General features: G+C 38.7%; 1 protein-coding gene across 1 annotated transcript in view; it reads left to right on the plus strand.

Moving 5' to 3' along the window:
- SLAMF1 (signaling lymphocytic activation molecule family member 1) overlaps nt 1-2,594 on the plus strand; it is a 35,915-nt gene extending 33,321 nt beyond the window's left edge. Inside the window, exons 6-7 of the mRNA XM_061185834.1 lie at nt 1,024-1,116; nt 2,544-2,594. Coding sequence (XP_061041817.1) covers nt 1,024-1,116; nt 2,544-2,594 — 144 coding nt within the window. The remainder of the gene's footprint in view (nt 1-1,023; nt 1,117-2,543) is intronic.
- Nucleotides 2,595-17,743: the final 15,149 nt, after the last annotated feature.

The raw sequence follows: 17,743 nt of genomic DNA on the forward strand, positions 1-17,743 counted from the left end.
AAGATATGTCATCTCCATCTTAGAGGGATGGGGTCTCAATTTATGCCTACACTGACTTCGTCCTGGTATTGTGTATTTTAATTCATTCTAAGTAACATTAACAAACATCAACTGAAGGTTCTTATGTGCCTAGCACTGTTTCGTGGGGAATGCAAAAAAAAAATAGGCTATTTCTCAAGGAATTGGTGGTCTGTTTGGAGAAGCGATGTGTAAATATATCAGAGTGTCTTAAATACAGTGTACAGTTAAGTGCCGTAATGTGTGAATTAGACTTTAGGTACCTGAGGAATTTAGGTAAAGGAGAGGTCATTATAAGTTGGGGTAACCAAAGAAGAACAGTATAATGGAAAATACATGCGCTTTAAGTTAAAAGATATTTTAAGTTAAAATCCTGGCTTTGATACTTCTTGCATGTGCACATTAAGAAAGTGTTAAATCTTTCTGGGCTTTAGCCTCTTCATCTGTAAAATGTGAGTAACAGTATTTAACATATAGAGTGGTTGTGAGACAAATGGGAAGATATATGTGAAAAACTTGGTAAACTTTAACACACTTGCACATGTGTGGTTATTATTAAGTTCAATATTTGGACAGGAAAGAGAATTGATGAGAAACCATATTAGAGTGAGGAATAGCAGGACTTCTGCATGTTGTGGGTGATATGAGTGAGACTAAAATACTATAAAAATCCCATTCCCTTCAGCTGTCCATGTAAGAACCACACCAATTTCAGTTCACTGTGAGGAAGATGTTTAAAACATCTGGGAAGTGGTAATGATGAATCAGGCTGCCTCACAAGACTGTGAGCTCCAAGATGTCACTCGGGGAGTCTGAGCAAAGCCCAGAGAATTGAGTTCCAGGGAATTTGGGGGAGAATTTTCACCTGGGAAGGAGGCTGGACCAAATGACTCCAAGGAGCTTTCTAACTCATAACTTCTTGATGCTACGCTTCTCCATGGGAAAGTTGAATGGGAAATAACTTGCTGCTCAGCTAATCGCCTGCTTTCTTTGCTTCCCTTGTAGTCTGTTCAGAAGAAACCTGACTCTCTGCCAGCTCAGGACCCCTGCACCACCATTTACGTTGCTGCCACAGAGCCTGTTCCAGAGCCCATCCAGGTGAGGCATCGCTCTGTGCTTCCTCTCTGTAGAGAGGAAATAGGTGGAGGAGGGGAAAGGGTGGAACCTGTGTAGAGCTGAAATGGAGGACATAGGCCCTTGCAAGCAGGTAGCAAGGAGCATCTGCAGCCTCAATTGCAGGGCTTCCGGGAAAACCCTCATGGCTGCTTACATGGGGTCTCTGTTCACTCTCTGCTCACCAGGGTTTCTCTGAGAGCTGTCACATCAGAATCAACTGGCATATTTGTTAAAAATAAAGATTCCCAGGACCTTCTACCTAGGATTCTGTTCAATCAGAATGTCTATGGTGGGTAACCAGGTATCTACACATTAAAAAACAACATCCTCCTGGTGATCCTGATGCACATTTAAGTTCAGGAATCACATCTTGAGTCCAGGAGTTCTCAAGTCCAGCTGCATAACAGAATTGCCAGGGGAGCTTTGTAAAAATGCTCATGCCTAGTCTCCAGTCAGCCCTGTTTAATCAGAACTTTTAGGAGTAGAACTCTGCACAGGTGTAAAGCCTAGAAGAGAGTATGACACATGGCCCACCTGTTCTACCCCATTGCAAGATCAGCATGGATTAAGTTTACTTGACAGGAATCTTTCCTTTTACTAAATGAACAGAAGTAAATTCTGGGCTAAAATCTTGGCTCTAGTTGGGCCCTATCAAATAAAGCATTTTAGGAGACAATGGAGGATCAAAAGGCCACAGAAATGCCTACCTTTACCCATTTTCCTCAGAGCTCCTACTGTACACATACCCAGCAATGCTTGGGAGGATGCCTTGTCTTCATCTTGAGGTGTATTCACAGACCACTCTCCTATCCAAAGGGAAGTAAAAACATAAATCTGACTTTAAAAGCTTTAATAAATAATGTAGATTTTTAATGATGTTTTCTTGGGGAAGAAACACAGCGCTCGGTATATTTCACATTTTACAGCAAAACCACCTAAATTCCCTCATTCCTGTCTCTTTCTGTCTCAGACTCTTGAATCTCCTCTCCCTGGGAGAGGTCTTTGCCCACAATCTTCATCTCTTCCCCATCCCTCTCTTGCCGGAACCACTTCTTCTTTCTCCCTTTGTGTCTCACTAATCCCCCTCTTTTTAAGCTCAGTAATTTAGAACTCTTTTGGCTTCTCTAAACTGAGTGCAGGTCCTCAGATGACGGGGACAGGTCTCCTAGTCTCCCTGATGACATGCGTATGCTTGAAGGGAGCTGTAACCCATCTTGTGGGTGAGCAGGCAGTCTGGGAATCTGAGTGCTACCTCTAGCAATACCCCGCTGTGGCAGACCCTGAGCAAGTTGCAATGCTACATGATTCTTGAGACCCTTTCCTTTTTCTAAGCATCACTGTTTCCATTTGTAGCCTGTGAACCTAGTGCTGGTCCCTCCACCCATAGACTTGTTCTGTTTTGCCCCCAGGAATCAAGCTCCATCACAGTCTATGCCAGCGTGACACTTCCAGAGAGCTGACACCACAGATCCAGTGAAAGGACTTTCTGAAGGAATACGGAGGAGCCAAAATAAACACTGAACTTGGTCCCAAGTCCCAAGTTTCTTGTGACATCTACACATCTGTACTCTTCTCGGATCGACTCCCTGGTGATGTTTCTCCCACATCTACCCGCGAGATAGATAAGGAAGTGAGGCTTCCCAAGCACTTAGCCTGCTCTGTGGGAGGCACAGGCTCAGAGCAAAGAGCTACTTGGAATAGCTTTCCATCTCTGTGGTGTAGCAGACGAAATGGATAATGGCGGTCCAGTGAGGTGTCTCACTCTTTGCTGCAATTGAGTAATAAAAGCCAAGGCAGAAAGCCAGGACAGGACATCTAGTACCTATCTCAGACAGCTGACCAGTAAGTCTGGAACAGCTTACACTTGGGTTGCCTGTACTCGGTCTGGGAGCTGCTCTCGATCACCATGCAGACTTGATCAAGGCTCTGGGCCTCAGTTTCTCTCTCTGGATAGACAATGAGATTATTGTCTCAATGAGATTAATAAACACTCTGAGATTATTCCATAAAAGAAGCTAATAAAGTATTTTATTTGTAAAACATGGAAGCTAACAGTCAATAAACTGAAAATATGACTTTGAGGTCTCTGAGCTTTGAATAATGGAATGAAAAAAAAATCTAAGATTCTTAAAAGTACAGTTCTCTGCAAATGATGTTCAGATTTAAAGAAAAGTGGTAAGAGTATGGTGATGCTCTTACAAAGGAACTTGGGATAATCAGAACTTGTCCCAGAGTGATTTTTCACTTCCCAAAATGATTTTTAAATCCTAGTTCTCTGCTTACTCCATTGAACAACAAACCTGGAGCCTCAACTAAGACTCTTCAAACTGATTCTGAGTCCATTTTACATCCATGGCCTCACATCCTGAGGGTCTCTACCAGACACTTCTTAATCCTTGCATACCTCTTCCCATCACTAAATTTATCCTGAAGTAGACAATAACATATATTGGCCCAACATTTTCAAGTAATTGAATGCTTAATAACTTAAATTATTGGCTGCAGACAGAAAGAGCCTCTTCCATTAAAGTCCTATTTCCCTTCTATTCTCACTCTCAGATAGACCTTCTTCAATTTAAGCACTTCTTTCTGATAGGGTCTTGTGTGACCCTAGTGAGCACTTTAAGAAATCACCAACTCTCTTACACCCATATAATAAGAGTCACCAACTTTCCAGCTCAAAACTCTGAGCTCCTTATAGCCTTGTACTTTATCCCCTCTATTCAATCAATTCACATTTTAGTTCTGTTGTTTGGAGCATCCCACTTGCTGGAACCAATGCAGTAGTATTCTTTTTTGTGAAGAACAGAAACTGACTCTGCATTTTTCTATGTAGAAAAGGAATCTACGGAAAAGATACTGCTTGGTTCAGATAACTGCTAGGAGGTTCTGTAAAATGATGGTTTGAAAATGAGCAAGCAAGGGAAGACTTGGACTGTGGCTAGGGCCACAGCCCAAATCACAAAGCCAGCCCAGGGATGACAATGCTGGGCACCAGTTGTTTTGCTATTGTCCTCCCAGCACTAGACCCAGACTCCATCATTCCCTCCCTGCCTCAGCTGGACTTGAAAACTCCAAATTGCTGTTGTACTGTCTGTACCAAAGTGACTTATCCAGGGTCCATTCTTCATCTTTTCATCTCTAGTTTCTAAATCAGAGTCTGGGACCAAGCAGCCAATCCTAGATCACACATCCATGTTCTACCCCCAAGGGAGGTTGGGAATTGAATACCTGGCATTTTCCATGTTCATAGTGGTGGTGGTGGTGGGGTCTGTCTCTTATGAATTAGGGAATTCCCCAAACACAAGCAGTGAGATTCCATCCTGGACAGGCACACACACACACATACACACACACACATACACAATGTCCACTATACCACCCTTGTATAATCTTAGGCTCCTTAGCTGTCTATACTAAAAAACCGAGGAGCTACTAACCAGGATTTGTAAACCCTGGGGTTATGAGCAATCACTCTTTTACTATAACTCAGATTGTTTTAACAGCTCAGTTCCCAACATTTGGGTTTTTCCTGTGGCTGAATTCTACCTGATGGAAGGGCAGAAACAAAGGGGGAAAGAAGAGGCTATCCCCTCAAAATTCTCTGACAAGACTCAATAGCTCACTGGGAGGATGGCTGTGATTAGGAGTCTTTGGAGCCATTCTTCAAACAACATTTGATGTATGTCCTGCACCGCCAGGTCCCAGATTCAGGTGGGAAAGCAGAGAACCCCTCAGATTATTCTCTTACCATTCTCCAATTTTCCCCTAAGGCACTGTGCATGAGCTGAAGTTTTCTTCTTCCTCAGGCTTAAAATAAAACTGATACTTCAGTTTCTGTTTTCCCCGTGTTTCTTCTCTAATGTTTTCTTTTGACTGAGCATATCTGAACTCTGGAGAACTCAAGAGGAACAGGCCCATTCTCAGTTTTAAGGGGCTGGGGTTCTGAAATACAGCTGGGCATAACCTTGAGTTTTCTTAAGACACTAATTCTAGTCACACAACCAGGATGTGATTGGTAAAGAGTCCATATGCTGACCAAGAAACCACTGATTACAGTAAGTTACTTCTCTTCCTCAAGATTTTGTTTCTACCTCTTGGAAATGAGTAAAATATGGACAGTCCATCCAAGAAATTGCACTTTTGTCTTTGTGTTGTCCAGAGAATGCATAACATAGCAGTGTGGCAAAACATGTTTCATGACCTTGTGTCTCTATAGCTATGGTGTGAAGCACTGAAGGTGGCTGATTTGATATGATGAAGTATGAGGTTGTCCTTATCCTAGGGGGGAGGTCAGAAGTCACACTCCACATGGAGAAGATAACTTGTTTTTAAAGGATTGTTTAATTTTTGTCACTGCCAGGGTAATTGCCTTCCCTGAATTTCTCCAAATTCCCCTTGTGGAGCAAATCTAGACTGGGTTTCTCAACTGCAGCACTATTGACATTTTGGTCCAGATAATTGCTTGACATGGGGGCTGTTCTGTACATCATATGATGTTTATCAGCATCCCTGGCCTCTGCCCACTAGATGCCAGTAGCACATCCCCTGTCCCTGGTCAGTACAATCAAAAATGCTTCCTGACATTGACGGATATTCCTTACTGGGCAAAATCTTCCCACTGATTGAGAACCCCTAAATTGAGAGCTGCTGATCTAGAAACATACTGGCTCCCTAGTCATCTTTGCATAGACTAAGTACACATCAATATACCAAGTAGTAGATCTATCAAAAATCATATTTTGAAAGTGGCCACCTAGTCACTTAAGCATGACCCACATCTGCCAATATTACCAAGGTTATCTAAATATTAGAGCTCCCTGCCCAAACCCTACCTCAAACACAAATGAAATCTGGGTGAAGATCTATAGCAGCGGTCCCCAACATTTTTGGCACCAGTGACCAGTTTTGTGGTCCCGGGCTGGGAGGGGTGGGAAGTAGAGGGGGGGGGATGGTTCAGGCTGTAATGCAAGTGATGGGGAATGGCAGATGAAGCTTCTCTCACTCGCCTGTTGCTCACCACCTGCTGTGCCACCCAGTTCCTAACAGACTGCGGACCAGAACCGGTCCGTGGACTGGGGGTTGAGGACCCCGATCTATAGAACCACCAACTTAGAGGCTATGGTTATAACCAGAGGATTTTGTGAAGAGTTCCACACAACAACCACAAGAGGGAGATGTAGCAATATAGTCCACCCCACACCAGCATCTCCAACACCACTTCGCTTGCATCTAAAGGATGTGGACTTAGTCATAGACTTGCTGAAATGGTGGCTGGATTCTCATCAGTTCACAGCACTTACAGGCTGGAAGGAGAGTTGACCCCTCCCCCTAGAGATAAGGAGGCCCAATGTGAGTTGATAACAGACTGTAATCAAAATTAACTGCAATAAGTTTCTTTCACAGAAGACTCCTAATTCTACTCAGTGCTTCACTCATTTAGCAAATAGTTATTAAGTTCCCACTAAACATTAGGGGTTGTCATCCAGTAGGAGATACAAAGAATACAGGCAATTAAAATACTACAATATCCGATATCTGGAGAAAACTATAATCCAAAAAGATACATGAATCCCAATGTTCATTGCAGCACTATTTACAATAGCCAGGACATGGAAGCAACTAAATGTCCATCAACAGAGGAATGGATAAAGAAGATGCGGTACATATATACAATGGAATACTATTGAACCATAAAAAAGAACAAAATAATGTCATTTACAGAAACATGGATGGACCTAGAGATTATCATACTAAGTGAAGTAAGTCAGACAGAGAAAGACAAATGTCATATGATATCACTCATATGTAGAATCTAATTTTTAAAAAAGATACAAATGAACTTACTTACAAAATAGAAACAGACTTAAAGATATCAAAAACAAACTTATGGTTACTAAAGGGGAAATGTGGGGGGAGGGATAAATCGGACGCTTGGGATGAACACACACACACTACTATATATAAGATAGATAACCAACAAGGACTTACTGTATAGCACAGTGAGCTCTACTCAATATTCTGTGATAACCTATATAAGAAAAGAATCTAAAAAAAGAATGAATATATGTATAACTGAATCACTTTGCTGTACACCTGAAACTAACACAACATTGTAAATCAACTATACTCCAGTAAAATTAAAATAAATAAATAAATAAATAAATAAATACTACAGTAGGTAGACAACCATATGCTCTACTGGGACTGCTTGAAAGTAAAAGGAGGTGCTGTTAATAATTATACTGTGGCAATGGCTGGGCAAATCAGAATGTGTAGTCCCCCTAAGGACAGAGATGGTAAGGGATATTCAGTAAGCACAGAGGAGGTGCACAAAACTCAGACTTCAGGAGTGAAGAGAGTAAGCTTATTTTAGTTAAAAAGTTTTAAGTAACAATGGAAATGAAGACCTCCTTCTCCTAAGATTCTATTGTGTCTAAGTCTCCTTTTTTTTCAATTATCTGTTACATGACACACGCCCCTTACATGTCCCTCCCACTGTCCTGACTGCTCTCCTCTGAACACAGTCCAGTTCGTAAATGCCTCTTAAAATTTACTGCTCAAGATTGAACTCTGCTTCAGATGTACCAATGCAGACAAGAGTGGAACTGTTATCTTCCATGATATGAGCAATATACAGTCATTTTGGTTTTTAAGTTGGACTCAGGTCTACAGAAATGGATGAATACATTTAAGCATATTCCTCAATTCATGGTATATGATCATCACTGGTCCATGTACCACACCTCTTTTATCTCATTTTAATTTTATTCTTATTTTTTCCTCCTTCATACCACATCCCTGTTCTCTGTCCCACCTCCATGTCCCTGAATAGAATCTATCTAATGTGTGCCCTTTTAGTTCATTATCTATATATTTATTTATGTGTGTGTTTATAAGTATACATGAATATCTAGAATTGTTTTCAAGTTATGTATATAGGCATCTCATTCTGCTTCTCAACTTCATTTTGGTTTTGTTGCTCAATGTTGTGATTTTTAGATCTTTCTAGGCTGAAACATGTAGCTTTAGGTCAACCTTTTTCAATACTGTATAGTATTACATCCTCCAGACATGCTACATTTTCATCTGTCCATTTCCCTATTGATAGACATTGAAGTTTTTCTAACTTTCTATTATTTCAAACAATGCTATGATGAACGACCATATATCCATCATTTTATATCTCTTTTGCCACCCATATAAGTGATTTTCTGGGTAGTAACAGGGGTGGAATTGCTGGGTAATAAATTATGTAAATACTCAGCTCTCTAGATATGTGCAATTGTTCTGCAAAATTTATACTCTTGCTGAGAGTACATTAGAGTTTCTCCTTTCCCCCTTCTTCAACAGCACTTGATATTATCTGTTTTGTTTGTTTGCTTGTTTTGGCCACTCAAGTATGTGATATAGCATAGTTGTTTTAACTTTCACTCCTCTGATCCCTATTGAGGGATATTGCATCTCTCCATATGCTTGTTTGCTGATCTAGTTTCCATTTTTATGAATTGCCTATGCATATTATTGACTCAGTATCATGAGATATTCTGTTCTGTTCTTGATAATATGCAGGTTATTCTTATATGTTTGGGATATTAAGTCTCAGTTGGTTACATACACCTCTCTCTCTTTTTTTTTTTAAAGAAACATGTTGGCTCTTTAAATATATTTTATTTATTTATTTATTTATTTATTTATTTGGCTGTGTTGGGTCTTAGTTTCTGTGCGAGGGCTTTCTCTAGTTGCGGCGAGCGGAGGCCACTCTTCATCGCGGTGCGCAGGCCTCTCACTGTCGCGGCCTCTCTTGTTGTGGAGCACAGGCTCCAGACGCGCAGGCTCAGTAGTTGTGGCTCACGGGTCCAGTTGTTCCGCAGCATGTGGGATCTTCCCAGACCAGGGCTCGAACCCATGTCCCCTGCATTGGCAGGCAGATTCTCAATCACTGCGCCACCAGGGAAGCCCCACACCTCTCTTTTAACACTGTGCATAGTGTCTTTCTCTAAGTATAAAACTTAAATTGATGTAGTTATAAATTTTCACTTTTTTGTTGGCATATACTTGATTTGCAATGTTGTGTCAGTTGCGGGTGTACAGCTAAGTGAATCAGTTATACAGATACATATATCCACTCTTTTTAAGATTCTTTTCCCATATAGGCCATTATAGAGTACTGAGTAGAGTTCCCGGTGCTATACAGTAGGTCCTTATTATTTATCTATTTTATATAAAGTAACGGGTATATGTCAATCCCAATATTCCAATTTATCCCTACCCACTCCTTACCTCCTGGTAACCATACGTTTTCTTTCTACAACTATAACTCTATTTCTGTTTTGTAGATAAGTTCATTTGTAACTTTTTTTTAGATTCCACATATAAGTGATATCATATGATATTTGTCTTTCTCTGTCTGACTTAGTTCACTCAGTATGACAATCTCTATGTCAATCCACATTGCTGCAAATGGCATTATTTTGTTCTTCTTATGGCTGAGTAATATCCCACTGTATATATGTACCACATCTTCTTTACCTATTCCTCTATTGATAGAGATCCATGGAACAGGATAGAAAGTCCAGAGATAAAATCAAGCACCTATAGTCACCTAATCTATGACAAAAGAGGCAAGAATGTACAATGGAGAAAAGACAGTCTCTTCAATAAGTGGCATTGGGAAAACTGGACAGCTACATGTAAAAGAATGAAATTAGAACATTTCCTAACACCATACACAAAAATAAACTCAAAATGGTTTAAAGACCTAAATGTAAGGCAAGATGCTATAAAACTCTTAGAGGAAAACATAGGCAGAACACTCTTTGACGTAAATCGCAGCAAGATCTTTTTTGATCCATCTCCTAGAGTAATGAAAATAAAAACAAAAATAAACAAATGGGACCTAATGAAACTTGAAAGCTTTTGCACAGCAAAGGAAACCATCAACAAAACGAAAAGACAGCCCTCAGAATGGGAGAAAATATTTGCAAATGAAGCAACTGACAAGGTATTAATCTCCAAAATATACAAACAGCTCAGGCAGCTCAATATCAAAAACACAAACAACCCAATCAAAAAATAGGTGGAAGATCTAAATAGACATTTCTTCAAAAAAGACCGACAGATGGCTAAAAAGCACATGAAAAGATGCTCAATGTCATTAATTATTAGAGAAATGTAAATCAAAACTACAATGAGGTATCACCTCACATCAGTCAGAATGACCATCATCAAAAAAATCTTCAAACAATAAATGCTGGAGAGGGTGTGGAGAAAAGACAACCCTCCTACTCTATTGGTGGGAATGTAAACTGGTACAACCACTATGGAGGACAGTATGGAAGTTCCTTAAAAAAATAAAAATAAAGCTACCATATGACCCAGGAGTCCCACTCCTGGGCATATATCTGGAGAAAATCATTCAAAAAGATACATGCACCCCAATGTTCATTGCAGCACTATTTACAATAGCCAGGACATGGAAGCAATCTAAATGTCCATCAACAGATGAATGGATAAAGAAGATGTGGTACATATATATAATGGAATATTACTCAGCCATAAAAAACGAACAAAATTTTCACTTTATTATTTGTGTTTTTTATATCTTGGTTAAAAAATTTCCTCACTCTCAAGATTATAAAGATATTCTTCTATTTCATCATCTAATAGGTTTAGTATGTCAAATTAATTTTTTTAATAGATTCAAATTCTCTGTTGAAATTCTCCATCTTTTCATCTATTGTGTACATCTTTTCCTCTATTTTCTTCAAAATATTAATCATAGTTATTTTAAAATCTTTATTTAATCTCTATCTGTAAGTCTGCCTCTAATGTCTATTTTCTTTCTTTATTATCAACCATAGTTTTGTCTGCATAGAATTTTTTCAACATAATGCTGTATATTATGTATAAAAGAACCAAAGAAGCTTCAAATTATGTTATCTTTCAGCAGAAAAGGTTCCCTTTTTTTTCCTGTTAGGCAGATAGGGTAAGAGGCTGATCACCTCAGTGCAATCAGAGAGTTTGCTTGATTGGGCTGGGTTTCAATTTAAACAAGACTTAATTTATCTCTGCTTTACCCTGTCCTTTGGGTGTGGCTCTCATGGGCCTTTGATTAAGGCATCCACCTCCTCAGATGTGAAGGACAGTGGAAGATCTAACTCTTCAGCCTCCATCCCACACAGCTTCAAAATCTAGCAATGAATTAAGGGAAGGACCATCATGGTAGGTCTCTTCACAGGGCTGCAGGACTGTGAAAGATTTCACTCTTCTCTTAGAAGATGTCAGTCTAGCTCATCACCCTCCTATGTACTCCTGGAACCAAGCAAATGTCTGTTCAGAAAATCAGCCATGTGTTAGAGACTGCCTCAGGTTTCCAATTTTCCCTCTAGATTTGCACAGTCAAAAATCCTTGCTGTCCCTCCCTTCCTCAATCTGGACCAAGTTCAATATTCAGCTAATGAATAGAGTAAACCAATCTCCCCTACCTCCAAGTGTAAAAATGGCTGGTGATTGTCAGCTAACCTCAGAAAAGTTCTGCCTCTCTGGAATTTTAGGTCATGGGGTCCCATTCTTTCCACAGTCCTCTGATACCTTTAAAAATAAGACTTTTGTAATTCATCTGGCCTTTTAAAATTTGTTTAAAATGTTTGCAGCATTGACCTGGTGCAAACTGTTACATCCCACTTGGAAGTGGAAGACTTATGCTTTGCAATATCTTGACTTCTGCAAAGAATTTCTGAGTCAAATTCTTATTTTTAATTGGTTACATTTTTATTCTGCATCGGATTTGAATGAAATTAATAAGGCTTATAATTTTGTAGCACTTAAATTTAGCAAAATAACCAAAGAATTATAATTAGATATAATTTATTTGACAAACATTGTATCATAAATAATATTTGTAAAAGAAAATATTTTGAATGGAGGTACTAATATGGAATTTGAAAATATTTGGGCTAAAATGTTCACAGGCTTTCATATAAAAATTTAGAATTCAGGGTATCCACTTAGCAGAATTTTCTCTGAGTTTACCATGAACCTCAGCACCTATGGAGAGATCAGCTTCTTAACTAAAAATATTGTATTTCTAGAAAAGTCATTTGAAGGTGCCAACAATTCAAAATAATAATAAAATGTAAATTTGAGGAAGCTTACAGGTCATTTTATAAGAGAATTAGCCTAATATGAAAAGATAAATGTTAGCTTAAAACACATTTTTCTTAAAAATTCCAGTGACCTGTCCTTAAAAATCTAAAGATAGAACTACCGTATGACCCAACAATCCCACTCCTAGGTATATACACAGAGAAAACCATACTTTGAAAAGATACATGCACCCCAATGTTCATTACAGCACTATTTACAATAGCCAAGACATGGAAGCAACCTAAATGTCCATCAACAGAGGAATAGATAAAGAAGATGTGGTACATATATACAATGGAATATTTTTCAGCCACAAAAAAGAACACAATAGGGCCATTTGCAGCAACATGGATGGACCTAGAGATTGTCATACTGAGTGAAGTAAGTCAGACACAGAAAGACAAATATCATATGATATGGCTTATACGTGGAATCTAAAAAAATGGTACAAATGAACTTATTTACAAAACAGAAAAAGAGTCACAGATGTAGAAGACAAACTTATGGTTACCAGGGGATAAGGGGTGGGGGGAAGGATAAATTGGGAGATTGTGATTGACATACACAGTACTCTATATAAAATAGATAACTAATAAGAACCTACTGTATAGCACAGGGAACTCTACTTAAGACTCTGTAATGGCCTATATGGGAAAAGAATCTAAAATAAGAGTGGATATATGTATCTGTATAACTGATTCACTTTGCTGTACACCTGAAACTAACACAACATTGTAAATCAACTATACTCCAATAAAAATTTTTTTTTTAATGATAAAAAATTCCAGTGACCTGATATTAGAGACAGATACAACTGAAAAACTAATGAAACTCTGTGACTATGTTCCAGGGATAATTATTCTATTTATGTTATTTTAAAATTTTATTTTATGCTATTTTTGATGTTCAGATGACCAATAATATAAATATAATTTAATGTACAAATAGTAATAAAGAAAGTTTTTATTTTACTTCAATAAACATAAACATGTCTTTTTAGAAAAAAATTTCATTTTGGAAATATTCTTACAAAACTATTTTACCAGTTCACCATTATAATAAAAATCAATTTGTCATCCAAAATACTAATATTTCAAAAAATCAAATAGTATTAAAGTGCCCCTTTAAATCTCAAACATCTGGTTTCGATGATAAATTATACAATTATTTTAAAAAGAAGAGAACAAAGAATCAACCAATACAATTCACAATGTGGAGGTTACAGATTAACTTGACAGGAAGAGTTTTAGCAGAGTCGAGATTTATTGGAGAGGGCTGAAATAAGAAAGTAAAGTAAGGACATGAAGACAATGACAATATTTTCATAGTTCAATAAGTCTTGCTTTTAATAGGAGGAAAGAAAATGAGATGGTATATGGTAGAGCAGTGGTCCCCAACCTTTTTGGCACCAGGGACCAGTTTCGTGTAGGACAATTTTTCCACAGACTAGGGTGGGAGGTATTGTTTGGGGACGATTCAAGCACATTACATTTATTGTGCACTTTATTTCTATTATTATTACATTGTAATATATAATGAAATAATTATACAACTCACCATAATGCAGAATCAGTGGGAGCCCTCAGCTTGTTTTCACTTGCCACTTACTGATAGGGTTTTGATATGAGTCTGCAAGCAATTGATTCATTATGGTCTCTGTGCAGTCAAACCTCTCTGCTAATGATAATCTGTATTTGCAGACACTCCCTATTGCTAGCAACACTGCCTCAGCTCCACCTCAGATCATCAGGCATTAGATTCTCATAAGGAGCATGCAACCTAGATCCCTCCCATGTGCAGTCACAGCAGGGTTCAGGCTCCTATGAGAATCAAATGTTGCTGCTGATCTGACAGGAGGTGGAGCTCAGGCAGTAATGCGAGTGATGGGGAGCAGCTGTAGATACAGATGAAACTTCACTCACTCACCCGCCACTCACTTCCTGCTGTGCAGCCTGGTTCCTAACAGGCCATGGACCGATATTGGTCCATGGCCTGGGGGTTGGGGACCACTGTGGTGGAAGATGTAAGGTTAACATATGATACTGTGGGGATTAGTTTATAAAGCATGTTTGTGTTTTTACGTTGCTGTCCAGTGATGAGGTAGAAATTGGTGATGCAGGATGGAGAGAGGTAAAAGGGTAGAGTCCAAATAACAAGGAGGAAGATTGACCTTTCACTCAGAGCCACCATACTGTCCCTTCTGAAAAGCATATTTGTTTTCTTTTCTTTATTCCACTTAATTTCCATGATTCTTTGTCTTTTTTTTAAAGTCACATAAATAGAATAACATAAATAGAATAATTATCCCCGGTACATAGTCACAGAATTTTTTTAGTTTTTCATTTGTATCTGTCTCTAATTCCAGGTTACTGGAATTTTTTAGAAGAATATACTTTTTAAACTAACATTGATCTTTCTGTTTTTAAGTTAGTTCTCTTAACTTCTCTTCAAATAATTTTTTTTAAAAAAGTAGGAGAGAAATAAGAGAGATGAGGAGAGAGGAAGAAAAAAATGAGTTGTATTTAAAAACTGAACCTCTCCCTATGCACAGAAGATATGGATTAGATGCTAATAATGGACTCTGAGCAAATAACTTAAGGAAGGTGTGCACTTGAGCATGTGTGTGTGTGTGTGTTTGTGTGTGTAGGGGGCTTACTGTTCTCCACGTGTTTTTTTCTCCAAACAACTGGAGAGAGCACTAGTAAGCTCCAGGTGTTTCACACTGTCTATGATTAACAATTAAACATAAGCATCTTTGTTTTTCATGACCCCAAAATAGATTTCCATATGTTGATATAAAAAGTGATTGGTTTTAGTTTGCATGCTGAAAATATCAAAATTGTTGCAGAATTTATCCCCTCCTCCATTGATATTTATCATTTTAGGTTACCCACAAGCTGCTGATGGTTTTTTAAGCCAGCTAGAAAAACAAAATCTATTAGATAAACAACCTCTAAGTTCGTGGCCCCACACACTAAGTAGCTAGGGAGGATTTCATAAGAATGAAACACAGAATTAAAAAAATTTTGTTTGGGTACATTCAAGATTCAACTACAAAATGAGACATTCCCACAGCAGCATCTGCTTACTAGAGGTCCAGGTGTAGTCCTTGGGGAATGACTACACTTGTTGGTGGAGGCAGGAGGACCGGCAGGAAACCTTATGTTGAACTGAAGTCCGCTTCCTGGAACAAGATCCATGGTGACTAGTTCTGCCTTATGGAGACACCTTGATGCCATCAACCAAACAACAGTGTTTCAAATATCTGGCCATGGTTATTACACTGTTCCACTCCCTGCCTTAATCCCAGCCCCCTCACCAGATTTTCTCTTTTCCAAGCTAATCAACCCCAATTCCTTCAAATATTTCTCATCTGGAATTGTTTAACATAGTCCTGGAAACAAACTCAGCAATCAATAAATGATAATTATGTCTTTCTTATTGTTGTCAGTGCCTCATGTTTCACCATCAGTTGCCCTCTGATGGACAGTTTCCTGATCATTAATGTTGTTCAAATGATATGCTATTTATTATTCATTTCTTAGTAATGATAATATTAAGAACTAACACTTATTGAAAGCTCACAATGTGCCAAACACTTTGCTAAGTGTTTACAGACATTCTCATTGAATCTGCAACACAAACTTAGGGTACTATTATGGTTTGTCCTTATTTTACAAATCAGGAAACCAAGGCCTAGAATGGTTAAAAAAAACCTGATGGGGTAATATGGCAAAGGGGTGGGGACTGTGGTCTTCTGCATTTTCTCTCATGTTTTCAACTATTGGTACAACATTGTCATCTTATAACTTTCCCCTTGTTTCTCACTTAAATTGTGGTATCCTCCTTTCTCTTCCCTCTTGACAGTTTTTTTTGGGTTTTTTTTGTTAAGCTCAAAGCTATGGCCATACAGGTAAATGGATTTGGAGCCTTTTTATGCCACTTGGTTATTTGGTTTATTTCTTTCTCAGAACCTAAATTTTGCTTACATTATTTTAAAAATTGCATATACTCTTTCATTTCTCATTCAATTATCTGCAGAATTAAAAATGCTTCAACATTCCTTTCTTATGTAAACCCTTCTTTGTTTGAATTTCATGACATTACCTCTCCTGTTTTCCTCTGAGCACTTTAACAATTCTTTCACAGTTTCCTTCTCTTCCAGTCATAGTTGTTTCTTACAGGGTTTTGTTGTTATGTTTTGGTTTTTTAGTATACACTTTTTCTAGTGTAGAGAATTCCCAAACATGGAATTAAAGATAATCATAAATCAAGAGTCAGGTGCAAATGGAGGCTAAGAAAAGACTCTTAGAAATCAATTTATATTACCAAAATTTAAAGCTCAAGCAAAAAGCTGAAGAGCAGTATGAACATGGTTGAAACCTGTGTTTGGAAGATGTTTCATAAGATGTCTATAAGGAATTATATCAGAATGTAAAACAGAAAGACAAAGAGAAAACTGGGAGATGTTAATTCATCCATATGGAGGATAGCTTCAGATATTTTAATAGGAATTTCAGGAAGAAAAAGTAGAGAGGCCAGAAAAGAAGTAATAATCAAGGAAACAGAAGAAAATTGCCCTTTACTGAAGAAAAAAAAATCAGTGCCATACAGGAATATATTGAAGAAAAAAAACCCACACTTGAACACATCCTGGTGAAATCTAGAAATCCAAGTGTAACCAAGCAGGACCCTATGGGCCCTTCCCAGAACACACCCCCCCCATATCCTCTGCTTGCCTTTTCTCTGTAGAAAAATTTTAATCAAAGAACAAAATGAATCAAAGAAGTGAGAGAACACAGAAAGAAAGGAAACCAGTCAAGCAAGACAAAATAATACTTCAGCCATTAATCAAAATCAAGGGCTTTTAGTTCCTCCTCAAGAACTATAGATAATATTCTGAGCCCTGTCCTTTGAGCTGTTTTGCAGATGCTGAAACCCCCACCGGTGGGAGAAGTTAACTGTATGCTGCCCACAAGCATGTAGACCCCGGACCAGTTGGAACCAGAAGGTTGATGGTGTTGCCTCCTGATTACCTCACCACCAACCAATCAAAAGAATGTCCATGAGCTGATCACATGCCCCACAACCCTCTCCTTCACCCTATCTTTAAAAACCTTTCCCTGAAAACCTTCCGGGAGTTCAGGCCTTTTAAGCACTAGCTACCTGGACTCCTTGCTTGGTGCCCTGTAACAAACGTTACACTTTCCTTCACCACAACCTGATGTCAGTAGATTGGCTTTACTGTGCACAGGCAAGTGGACCCAAGTTTTGTTTGGTAACAATGTTGGCACCCCAGATGGGGTGGAAGTCCCAAGTGGGTGTCTTGCCCATGGCACATCGGCGCCTGGATGATGGTGGCTCTTGAATCCTGTTCAGCAGCTGCCTGAGCACCTTTGTCTTGGGGACAGCCCCAAGTGCTTGCCATTGACCAGACATTGTTGGCTCACAGTGCTTTCAA

Source organism: Eubalaena glacialis, chromosome 3 (genome assembly GCF_028564815.1).
Source record: "Eubalaena glacialis isolate mEubGla1 chromosome 3, mEubGla1.1.hap2.+ XY, whole genome shotgun sequence".
NCBI classification, from domain to species: Eukaryota; Metazoa; Chordata; class Mammalia; order Artiodactyla; family Balaenidae; genus Eubalaena; species Eubalaena glacialis.